The sequence below is a fragment of the Neophocaena asiaeorientalis genome, unplaced genomic scaffold, assembly GCF_003031525.2.
Source record: "Neophocaena asiaeorientalis asiaeorientalis breed wild unplaced genomic scaffold, Neophocaena_asiaeorientalis_V1.1 scaffold812, whole genome shotgun sequence".
Taxonomy (NCBI): Eukaryota; Metazoa; Chordata; class Mammalia; order Artiodactyla; family Phocoenidae; genus Neophocaena; species Neophocaena asiaeorientalis.
The window spans coordinates 205,538-217,681 of record NW_020172176.1 but is presented as its reverse complement, the minus strand read 5'-3'; the positions used below and the strand labels follow the sequence as shown (position 1 = coordinate 217,681).

The window sequence follows — 12,144 nt, the reverse complement described above, 5'->3', positions numbered from 1 at the left end:
GTAGCACGCGCGGGGACCGTGCCAGGAAGACTCTGGCCGCGCCTTGCCCTCTACTGTCCTTTCCTTCCTTCCTCTAATCTTTTTTTCTACGCCATACCCTTCCCAGGCTCCCAGACCCTCGCTGAGCTCCAGGGCCGGGGGTCTAATCTGGGCTCAGTGGGCTTCCTTTCTCCCATCGGATCACCACCTAGAACCCCCTTCTCCCCAACCCCGGGCCTACACCCCCTCGCTGTGACACTTCTCAGGGACCTCCTGACGTCACCGCCAAAATCCGCACACCCTTAGAAACGTGTCCCCAAAGGTGGTGTAGATTTCACACTAGTATTTCCCAAAATGGGTGATATGCTAAAGCTCCACTTCGAGGGCGAAGTGGCGTCCCTGCCCAGCACATTTCCATAAGGATGACGAGGAGAAGAAACAAGCGTTGTCCAGATTAAGAACACTAAGGGGGCTTCCCTGGTGGCGCAGTGGTTGAGAGTCCACCTGCCGATGCAGGGGACGCGGGTTCGTGCCCCGGTCCAGGAAGATCCCACATGCCGGGGAGCGGCTGGGCCCGTGAGCCTTGGCCGCTGAGCCTGCGCGTCCCGAGCCTGTGCTCCGCAACGGGAGAGGCCACAACAGTGAGAGGCTCGCGTAACGGGGAAAAAAAAAAACAAAAACAAAAAACACTAAGGGAGTAGTTGGAGCCCAGGCATCAGCATTAATCTATCTCTTTGCTCTGGCACCTGTGAATTTAGAATTGCTTGGATTCAACACTGCGATTCCAACCATGGGTTTGTCTGTATCTACCCGTGCTGTTGCAGTTCAGACGTCAGATCATCAGACAGCAGCCCCGCCTTCGGGATGCCCAATGCATGAAGGGAAAATGAAAGGTAATCTACCATTTGTCTAGGAAATAAAAACGAGAATTCTCAAAAGAATCCTCAGGAGACAGTACTGCATGCTGGTGAGGCTCCTAGGCCTGGGAGTGAGGCGACCTGGGTTCACTCCTTAGGTTGTTACTTACAAGTATGTGACTGTAGATAAGTTACTTCTCTAAGTCTCCGCCCATGCTCCGTAAGCTGAGGATATAATAATGGTATTTCACAGGGCTGCTGTGATGATGGAGGTAGTGCATGAGAGTGTAGGGATTCTTCCCATACATCAGCCCCCACCCCCAGAGTTTGCCATTGTCTACTTCAGCGGTTCTCCCCCCCTCACCCCGCAGGACACCTGGCAACGCCTGGAGGCATTTTTGCTTTGTCATAACTGAGAGAAGAGGGTGCGTCTAATGAGGAGAAGCCAGGAGTTCTGCTAAACATCCTGCAATGCACCGTGCAGCCCTTAAAACAGAGGCCCCAAATGTCAAGAGTGCCCAGGCTGAGAAACCTTGGTCTAGATCTCGCTGTCTTTCTTTACCAAGACGGCTTTACTCCTCCATCCGTTGGAGTACTCTCTGTGTAAAACTAAGGCACTGCCGGGACTTCCCTGGCAGCCCCAGTGGTTAAGACTTCGCCTTCCAATGCAGGGGGTGCGGGTTTGATCCCTGGTCGGGGGAGCTAAGATCCCACATGCCTCACGGCCAAAAAACCAAAACATAGGGCTTCCCTGGTGGCGCAGCGGTTGAGAGTCCGGCTGCCGACGCAGGGGACACGGGTTCGTGCCCCGGCCCGGGAGGATCCCACGTGCCGCGGAGCGGCTGCGCCCGTGAGCCATGGCCGCTGGGCCTGCGCGTCCGGAGCCTGCGCTCCGCAACGGGAGAGGCCACAGCAGTGAGAGGCCCGCATACTGCGCAAAAAAAAAAACAAAACATAAAACAGAAGCAATATTGTAACAAATTCAGTAAAGACTTTAAAAATGGTCCACATCGGGCTTCCCTGGTGGCACAGTGGTTGGCAGTCCGCCTGCCGATGCGGGGGACGCGGGTTCGTGCCCCGGTCCGGGAGGGTCCCGTGTGCCGTGGACCGGCTGGGCCCGTGGGCCGTGGCCGCTGGGCCTGCGCATCCGGAGCCTGCGCTCCGCGGCGGGAGAGGCCGCAGCAGTGAGAGGCCCGCGTACAGCAAAAAAAAAAAAAAGTCTTAAAAAAAAAAGTCATTGCATGATGGACTTGCTGTTCATTTTTTAAGTGCAAAGGGAAGAATGGCAATGCTTTCATTTTTAATCGGTCCACCTTCCGCTTTAGATTGTCCATGTAAAAGTATGGCCTGAATTCACCTGACGTGTGACTTCTTGTTTCAAGACGTGAGGGCAGGAAGCAGTGTTGCATGCTTACTGAGTGCTGACACTCCCTTGTTATAACAGTTATAGCTTTTATAGCTGTTATATAACAGTTATAGCTGTTCATTCCCTCCGTCAGTCAGCAAGGATTTGCTCCCTGCCCACTCTGTGCCAGGCACTGATGGGTTCTGTGTGTTTGTTTTTGCACTGAGAGAACAGCAGTGTCCGAAACAGACAAAAATCCTTTGCCTAGTGGAGTTTACATTCTCATCCTCATAATCCTGCATGGTAGGTTTTCCCCGTTTTATAGTTAAGGAAACTTTCAAGTCACACAGCTAGTAAATGGCAAAGCCAGCGAAAATTCTGGGACCTTGGATAAGGACCAGTCCAGTGCTCTTCTGGGGTTTCTTCATACAGGAAAGAATGGAGGCAGACTTGGACGAAACAGGTGTGTGCCTGCTCTGAGCATCCCCAGGAAATCACAGAGCCCTGTGTACGGTTTGATTTCATTCGCTGTGTATCCAGGAGAGCCGTCAGCTGAATTTGCATTAGGAAAGAATGTAGGTATCTGTAGGAGATCGAAGGGGCTAGTGGTTATATAATATGAAAAATGTAAACAGGATTTTCTCTGCAACACCCAGCTGGGACCAGTGACCCAGAGAAGGTTGGCACTTGGAATGGTGGCAGGAGAGGAGATGGAACAAGTCTCCCTCTACCCCTAAGGAGACAGCTGTACAGGGTCCTAGGGAATGAGGGTCTGGGAGGAGAAGCAGAGGAAAGGAAGTGAAAGGAAACGTCTTTTTTCGCGTAGGGCACCCAGCATTCAGTGTATTCCTGGTGCCAACTGCTGCCGCTTAAGATAAGGGTTCCTTTACACAAGCGCTGTCTTCCTGGGCCGTAGCTCTCCCAATGCCTGCCCCCCACCTCCTGAGTCTACACCGCCTTCTGGGTCCGCACACTCGCGTCCATCAGTACCCAGGATCCTTGGGCACTCACTACCCTGCCCGCTGCTGTTCTTGCAGGTGCAGAGCTTTCCTCTTAAGTGGCATCTGGATCCTACGTGGATTGTGGAACGTTTTCTTTCATGTGTGCCCTTGCTCGATAAACTTGCTATCTGCTGACAGGGAATAGAACCTCGGCCAAGTGCTAATTTTCTGTGCCCTGTTTTAGTCCTGGAGCAACGCACAAGCAGAGTGGCATTCTTTTCTCCAGTAGCCTTTCTGAAGGCTCCTCTGCTCATTTTTTATCTCCTGTCCCCAGTCCCTGAGAGAAGGCCTCAGTAATGAAAGCCTGGCCTCCTGTGTCCCGGTTGGGGTTGGATCTTGTCTGGAATTTGGGAACAGAAAGTCAGGGAGACCCAGTCACATGTGGCCCCCGGCCCCACGGAGGTTCCTCCCTAGCAGCTCACAGCAGCTACCTTCCACCCCTTACTAAAACCCTGGTGTGGGCAGTAGCTTCTCTTGCAAATGCTGAGGCTTTGGGGTTTATTTTTACTAGGGGAATGACACAGTAAGCCAATGGGTACCCCTTTCTCTTTCAAGGGGAAAGTAAATTTATCGAACCTTTTGCTGGTCTTCAGGATGTTAGAATGTTGACTAGCTTAACTCTTGGCAGCTGTGAACAGCAGCAACCTGGCTTTGCCTGTGCTGGTGGGTCACTAGTCAAACATTCAGCTCTTTGGGCCCAGGATGAGAGAGGCAGATGTCCTGCCTTTGTGGTGACACTGTTTTTACCCTTCAACTATTTCAGGCGGTGCAGTGAGTGCCGAGCCATCTGACCCAACCTGTGGGAGCAAAACGGACTCTGTGCCTGCGCACCAAGAACGCGCGTACGAGTACGTGCAGTGTCCCGTCACCGGCGCGATGGCTGAGAATAAGGAGAACCTAGATCCTTCTAACCTGGTAATCCGCGCCCGGCCCCTCTTCCTAAAGTTTTTATGCAGAGATGCTTTTACAGACTCCAGGACAAACTGCTAGGATTGATTCTTCTGTCCTTTTAAAACAAAGAAGTCTGATATTCCATCCACAGTGAAAATCTAGAATGTGTCACTAAGTGTAGTTTCAGAGAGCACCTGAGAAAGCAAAGGGCCATCCCGAAGCTCCAGAGTGGGCTGACCAGGAATAAACCAGGCCAGAGGACATTGCCTTTTGGGATAGAGTTTTAGGAGGGCAGGAAATTCAGTTAGGAGCACAGCTAGAATTCGGAGAGGTGTTCGTGGCCTGGGGAAACCTCGTAGGCACGCTGCAAGATTGGGGCGCCTCTTAAGGCACACCTGGGTGCCAGCCTGTACGGCAGTGACAAGGGTGGTGCAGTGTCACGTGGCAGCCAGCAGTGGAATGCCATCGAGAAAGCAGTGGTATTCTGCTGTCTATCTATAAATACACACATACAAACACACAGGTATATACATAGCCCCACCTTCTCTCTTCCAGGAATTTGTAGCAGTTCCTGCCCATCATGGTATTAGTTTTTAGTTTTTAATCCTTGAGGAGAAAGAGACCAAATTTTTAAGTACAGCGTGCATTTACCATTTATGAGAACTCAAAACAACGAGGAAAACCAGCCAGATGACCTGAGAGTCTGCAACTCTGATGTCGCTGGTCTAATAGGGAACCTGTGCTGTGTTCGTGATGCCTTGCTTTCTAGGAAGTAGTTAATTATATTGTTTCAACTTTATATCTCTGACCTTTTTTTAAAAAACCCACTTATTTTATTTAGATGCCACCACCTAATCAGACGCCGGCCCCCGATCAGCCGTTTGCACTATCTACTGTGAGACAGGAGTCGTCTATTCCGAGGGCAGATTCAGATAAAAAGTGGGTTTATCCTTCCGAACAGATGTTCTGGAATGCGATGTTAAGGAAAGGGTGAGTGAGTAAGCACATTACTGAGGGTATAAATTTGCTCGTGAATCTAACCTCTTTCACATTTAATTCTTAGATGAATTAAATGTGAAAGAGGTTTTTAATCCCCCAGACGTACAGTAAATGTTTATAATAATCAACTGATTTTTCAGACTCATCAGAATATAAGTGCAAGGCCAATGTATTAGGATTCTCCAGAGAAACAGACCTAACAGGATGTGTATGTCTTTCTGTACATACAGAGAGATTTGTGATAAGGAATTGACTCACAGTCATGAAGGCTGAGAAGTCCTACAATCTGCTCGGCAGGCTGGAGACACAGGAGGGCCGATGTTTCAGTCCAAGTCCTAAGGCAGGAAGAAAACCGATGTCCCTGTTGAAAAGCAGGCAGGCAGAAGGAATTCCCTTTTACTGGCAGAGGCTCAGCCTCTTTGTTCTGTTTCAGCCTTCAGCTATTAGATCTGGGCACTCTCTGCCCATTTAAATGTCAATCTCATCGTAAAATTCACCCATCATAGCCAGTAATAGTTTAAAAAAAAAAAAAAGTAACACTACTATATAAAATACTTGGGAAAGGTAGGGAATCCGTGATGCTAACTGAAAAAGTGTCACCTTAAAAATAGATGGATCCTTAATATTTGGGTAAATCTGATTTTTGGTGACTCATGAATACATGGCATTCTCAGTAATATTTGTCAAGTTTTACCAAAATGTTCTTTCCTAGGTGGACATGGAAGGAGGAGGATATTAGTCAGAAAGACATGTATAATATCATTAGAATTCACAACCAGAACAATGAGCAGGCCTGGAAGGAAATTTTGAAGTGGGAAGCCCTTCACGCTGCGTAAGTCTGCTTGAAGTCTTAAAAAACATCCTTCCAGCATCTTCCTAATGTCATTGCCACTTTCTATGAAAAGAAATAGAGAAGCGTTTTATTCAGACAATGTGCTATTCTGATACAACATTTTAGGTAGTAGGCCTGTTCCAGAACACCCCGCTCAGCCATGTGAAATGGCAACTAGTTAATTATGCTCGTGGGTTCGTTGAGTCCCAAGTACAGAAAGGACAGAGCAGGGATGGCTCGTCTCTGCTCCCTGATGCATGGGGTCTCAGCCACCAAGACTCAGTGGTCAGGGGTGGCTTTGACAGCCGTGGGCTGGAATCCTCTGGTAAGTGATACCAGCTGTCGGCCGGGACACCTGCCCATGGCCTCTTAATGTGGCTGCTTTGGCTTCTTCACACCGTGGTGGCTGGGTTCCCAGAGCTAGAGTTCCAGAAAGCGGCAGGGAAGCTGCCTCTCCTTTGATGACCGCCTGCCCAGATTCAAGGGGAGGGGCCGTAGGCTGCAGCTCTCAACAGGAGTGTCAGAGTCCTCTGCGGGCAGTGCATGGGGGTTGGGAGATTCTAAAATGCTCTCTGCCCAAAGGGAGCCGGGAAAAACAGTTTTGTTTGTTCACTCAGCAGCGTTTATTGAATCCCCATTAGGAGCAGACATCAAGAGGCATCTTTGCACATGGCCCTTTTTCTCAGGGAGACTAACCAAGTGCAGTTGTGAGTTAGTGGCGATGGGCCATCAGTCTGTTCAGAGCCGCGGTCCTCATGCCTCAGCTTGCATCAGCGTCACCTGAGGGTTTGTTCAAATACCGAGCGCTGGGCCTCACCCCTAGGGTTTGTGATTCAGTCAGTTTGGGGTGAGGCCCAAACTTAGCATTTCCAGAATGATGGCGGTTTGAGGGCTCCCCCTGGAGAAGCGTGGGGCGGGGGGTGGAGTCTCCACGGAGCCAGATTTTTATCATGGTCGGTGGCTAATATTTTTAATTCATGGCAAAATGCGAGTGATTAATTTCTTGGGTAAAATCCACTTGATGATTTTTAAGGTGCTCTGTTTGTTTTTTCATGCTTGGACTCTGCAGTTCATTCGTCACTCCCTGGCTGTCACTGGGCCACGCTTCCCCTCAGTTCCCCGGGGCGGGCAGGCGTCACCCTCCTGGCTGGCTCGCGACGGGGGCTCCGAGCGTCTGCAGCGACTCGTGCTGAAAGTGTGCTGTCCTTAAAGCCGAGAAGGGAAGGAGCTCGGCCAGTCCTCGCCTGGGGGCCGCCACACTCGGGGTGCTTTGCTCCCTCCCAGTTCATTAGAGAGACCCGTCCAGGCCGAAGCCTGTCTCAACAATGACAGCAGCTGCCAAGACAGGTGGCCTCCGGGAGTTCCCACTCCCTCCACAGGGGACACTGCTGTGTGCCTCGTGCTAGGCCTACCGTGAGCCCCCCCCGTGCCGGGGCGCGGGCCGGCGGGCACCTAGGACGTCCAAGCCCAGGGTCTGCCCAGAGGCTGAGTGGACTGTCTAGGCAGAATCTTGCCCTCCGTCAGCTTGTATACAGTTACTTAAAGAGATGGTTCCAACACTATTACATTAGTTCCTAGGGAATCAGCCAGCATTTTTCTTTCCTCACGAAGGCTGTTTATTGGTTTCAAATGAGAGAAGAGTATAGGATTTTCGTATATTCATCTGAAAAAACCCCAGGTGCTCTTCATGAAAGCAAAGCGTGATGCCCGATGCCTCACACTTTTCTTCCTGAGAGTATACCCCCACCCCACGTGGAAAGGCCCTGTTTCCTCACTCCTGCCAAGAGCAGTGCAGATGTATGGAGGGAAAGGGCGGGGGGGAGTGAAACGTACTTGATCCAGAAGTAAAGCACAGAATTTTTAACGAATAGGGATATTTCTTTGAATTCTTTCGAAGTTACCTTTCTCTGTAAATGTGATATTATGTAAAATGCCTACAGAAAAATGTGTCTTATTGAGAAACTGCAACACCCTATTTTTCAAGGGAAAGAAAATATTTTAATAGACTTTTCTTCCTTGGGGATTTCTAGGGAGTGTCCTTGTGGTCCATCACTGATCCGGTTTGGAGGGAAAGCGAAAGAGTATTCACCAAGGGCAAGAATTCGTTCCTGGATGGGGTGAGTGTCAGTGCAGAAATGTTCTTTTCTGTTCCTCAGGTCAGGGTCTGCTTTCTCTTGGCAGCAAAACCAGACAGTGGAAGAACTGTGGTGCCAGCTTCCAGAACGTCATCAGCGTTCAGCTGTAGCCCTGTGCTCCCTCAAGGCGGCCGCTGGCGGGCAGATTGCTTAGGGTGCCGCGGGTTGCTTCCTGTCTAATTCTTATAGGATTGAACCAAGTCATCTTCTGTGTTCTCGCAGCTGTCCCCCTCTCTCCTCCCGCGCTCCATCTCTGTCCGCCTGTGCAGTCAACGCTCCTCTTGTTGGATTTGCAGCTCACACCCGCGCTTCTGCAGGACCTCAGCTGACCTCCCAGGCCTGGGCGTCTTTCCCACCGTTGACCTTATTCCCTTGCAGCAGATAAGCTGCCCTCTGATCGGGGCTCCTCCGGCCCTCCAGCCCCACCTGCCTTCAGCGCTGTGGACTGCTCTGACCTCCGAGTCTCACCTCCCCTTAGACGTGGACTCCGAGAGCAGGCCTCCCCACGCGCGGCCTCACCGCCTTGCTCACCGCCTAAACCCGAGCTGAACACCCCACCAGCGTTTTAACCCCCGCCGCCATGTTTTCATTCCAGGTACGAGCTGCCTTTTGACAGGCACGACTGGATCGTCAACCGTTGCGGGACAGAAGTCAGATACGTCATTGACTACTACGATGGTGGCGAGGTCAACCACGACTACCAGTTCACCATCTTGGACGTCCGGCCGGCTCTGGATTCGCTCTCAGCCGTGTGGGACCGGGTGAAGGTCTCCTGGTGGCGCTGGACTTCCTAACCACTGCTTTGTCAGACATGGGAATATATAAACTATTTTTTTTCTGAGCAATACATTAAACTACTTTCCCCAAACTGAATTGCACTCCTGATATAATGAAAGTGTCAAGGGGGTCGGCACACCTTACATGTCACTTAGCAGAGGGCGCTCTGCACGTGCTCTTCTGAGCTCTGTTTCCACCTTGCAGTCGATACTGCATCATTTTAAGTTTTCTTCCCGTTTAAGGAAGTGGGAAGCACTCCCTGTAGCATTGCCTGTGTATTGAATCTAGAAAAGTCTGAACAACCTCCGAGAAAGACCTTTGCTTAAAATATGAAGAGAGCTGCTTTTTTCCTCCTGTTTTCTCTTATACTGACACGTAGATCTGGAAGCCCATGGGATGCTCAGGAGCTCTGACCTGGTCCAGTGTTTCAATTAAAAGTGTTCTGTTACGCTTTTTAGAAAGTCACCAACATTTCTAAAGTCCCTGCAATATAGTAGTGACCCCTGAAGGAAATGCAGTCACACACTGGAAATGCGCTCAGCCAAACTGAGGTGTGTCTTGGCTCTACAAATTTTCGCTTCTGTGAATTTTTCACACCGGACCTTGATCTAGGATAATTTCAGCTCCCCCATGACTTGATGCACGTGCATTGGAGTATGTGTTTTAACTTTTTAAATATTTTTGTTTTAATTCCAATTGTTCTGATATGTAACTCTGCCCCCCCCCCCGCAAGCGGGCCTCGCTGTACTGGCATTTGACAACTTAATCCCACCCTTGAGTCCCATTCCTTCCCCTGCCTGAAGCCTTTCTCTGCTTGGCCTCATCTGAACCATGAAGGTCTGGCTGAAGTCGCAGTGCTGGGGACAGTCCCACTCTAAAACACGATTGTATTTTGTCCACTGTTGTTAGAATTCACAAGGAGAATGTTTTTCCCAGATGTAGAATGGTTGCACCAACTCACTGTCTCCGTTCACATTTGTTTTTTTAAGGGAGCTCTAAGTTTGCCATTGAAATTCTTTATACCAGTAATCCATACACTGGTTGTTCAACTTATAGCAGCATGTTACAGATGACTGTTGGTTGTTGTTTTGGGGTTTTTTTTTTAAAAGTGTTAATAATAGTAACTCCTTTCATTTGAGTGCTGTAGTGTTAAATTAGTAGATGGACTTAGCAGTTTGGAGTGATTCATTTGGTATGAATTTCATTTGTTGTGTCTCTTTTGTGTGGAGTTTTAAAAATCCAACAACCCTAAACTCTTCTACATTTCAAAATACTTGTGTGTTTTCAAAGAAAATAAAGCTGATAGTTAACAGGTTTTGAAAATCTTTTAAGAGTAACTTTACACTTATTTCATCAGACAGATGAAATATTTCTAATCTGAGGAAAATAATTACTGTTGGCATGTGTTTTGGTCCTAAGTGTCATTGAGTAAGCATAGGTTAAGGCATTATTATGAGAAACCACGTGTTGTAACTGGAAACTGAAAATTGAGCCGCAGGCAGGGAATCACCCCTTTTATAGGGTTCTAGTATTTCTTGAGAAAAACCACCTCTAAAGTAAACTGTCAGGTGAACCCGATGACAAGATCACGTTTGTACACCATTACTCCACTCCGAGAGATGACTAGAACCCTGGATATAAGAGCTGCTTGGTGTCCAAATTATACTTGATTGTATCCAGGGATCAATACTTCTCTGCTCTGATAGGAGATTTCATTTATAACTTGAAATCAGTTGGGATATTCTCCAGGGTTTTAAACTAAGTCTTCAGTCGTAGACTCTTCAGAATCAGAACAAACTACTGCATCTAAGGCTAAGCATTAGCAAACGAGGGGAGGGTTTCAACTGGGGCCGCAGGTTAAAATGCAGCAGTATGCCTAGTGGATAAAGAAAACGTGAGGGAGATGACTAGTATTCAGCCATAATAAGGAATAAGATCTTGCCATTTGCAACAGCATGGCAGGACCTTGAGAGCGTTATGCCACGTGGAATGTCAGACCCAGAAAGGCAAATACCATATGATCTCCCTTATGTGCGGAATCCCAAACGGCCACAAGCACCCAAAATCCAGAGCTCGTAGGTAGGACGTCGACATTGATGTTGGCGCTTGCCCGAGTGCGGGGCGAATCTCCAGTTACAAAGCAGATAAGTACAAAGTACAGCGTGGGGACTACAGTTAATCAAACCGTAGTGCATATTTGAAAGTTGCTAAGAGAGTAGATATTAAAGTCACCACAAGAAAGGAAAATTTCTAAGGTGACAGGTGTTAACGCCTTGTGATGATCATTGTACAACATATACAGATATCGAACCATCATGTTGTACGCCTGAAATTATACGGCATTAATTATACCACAATTTTAGAAAAAGAAAAAAAGAACGAGTGTCCTGGAGGCAGACGGCTGGCTTAGAGCCACGACTCAGCCCTTCACTCATCTCAGTATCTCTGGGCCTCAGCTTTCTTGGCCATAAAAAGAATTAATAGAACTGACTGTTTTTGTTTGTTCACATGGCTATTACAAATACCATCAACTGGGTGGCTTATAAACAATAGAAATTCATTTCGTACCGTTCTGGAGGCTGGAAAGTCCAAGATCAAGGCACTGGCAGATCCGGCGTCTGGTAAGGAGGGCCGGCTTCCGGGTTCAGGGACGGCGTCTTCTTGTTTCGTTCACGTGATGGAAGGGCGAGAGAGCTCGTTGAGGTCTCTTTTATAGGGTAACTAATCCCATTTCTGAGGGCTCCTCCCTCATGACCTAATCACCTCCCAAACCACCTGAAAGCACTTAGAGCCCGCAGCTGGGAAAGGCTTAAAGAATGTCAGCCATCGCCTCATCATCGCCAAGGGGGAAAAGGCATGGATGGGAAGAAAAGAAGTGCTGAGAAATAATACCCACCCTCTGACTCCTCCCAAGAAGAATCTGTCTAGAGGGGGGACGGCAGGGCCTCCTCCTGATGTGGGGGATTAGCAGGTAGGTACTCAGCTGCTTGCTCTAAGCGAGCTCACGTTATTTTAAATCGCTAAAGGGAAAAGACAGGTAGCAGCAGTCTTTGACCTTCTAAAGAATATAAACACAACAGGGTGACATTTGGTTTACTTAATATGCCAGATCCACTCGACAAAAATAAAGATTATAATCAGGCCCTTGTGCTTCCTAATTTGAAATGTAGCTCATTGTGTCCTCAGGATCACAAAGGTATCCCCTCCATGGAAACCGAATATGTACCCAGATTCAAAATGGATTTACAACGTTATGATTACTGCAAGTAAAATGTACCAAAGATCATTTCGAAAGCAACGTATTCCTCCTTAAGGTGAAATTTTCAAA

The 12,144-nt window shown here is 48.6% G+C and overlaps 1 protein-coding gene across 1 annotated transcript in view; it reads left to right on the top strand.

The window, feature by feature from the left end:
* Window positions 1-10,131, top strand: part of HCCS (holocytochrome c synthase) — a 10,326-nt gene extending 195 nt beyond the window's left edge. Inside the window, exons 2-7 of the mRNA XM_024757021.1 lie at window positions 738-872; window positions 3,946-4,097; window positions 4,915-5,063; window positions 5,785-5,904; window positions 7,935-8,021; window positions 8,635-10,131. Of these exons, the coding sequence (XP_024612789.1) occupies window positions 770-872; window positions 3,946-4,097; window positions 4,915-5,063; window positions 5,785-5,904; window positions 7,935-8,021; window positions 8,635-8,833 (810 nt within the window). The 5' untranslated portion in view covers window positions 738-769 and the 3' untranslated portion in view covers window positions 8,834-10,131. The remainder of the gene's footprint in view (window positions 1-737; window positions 873-3,945; window positions 4,098-4,914; window positions 5,064-5,784; window positions 5,905-7,934; window positions 8,022-8,634) is intronic.
* Window positions 10,132-12,144: the final 2,013 nt, after the last annotated feature.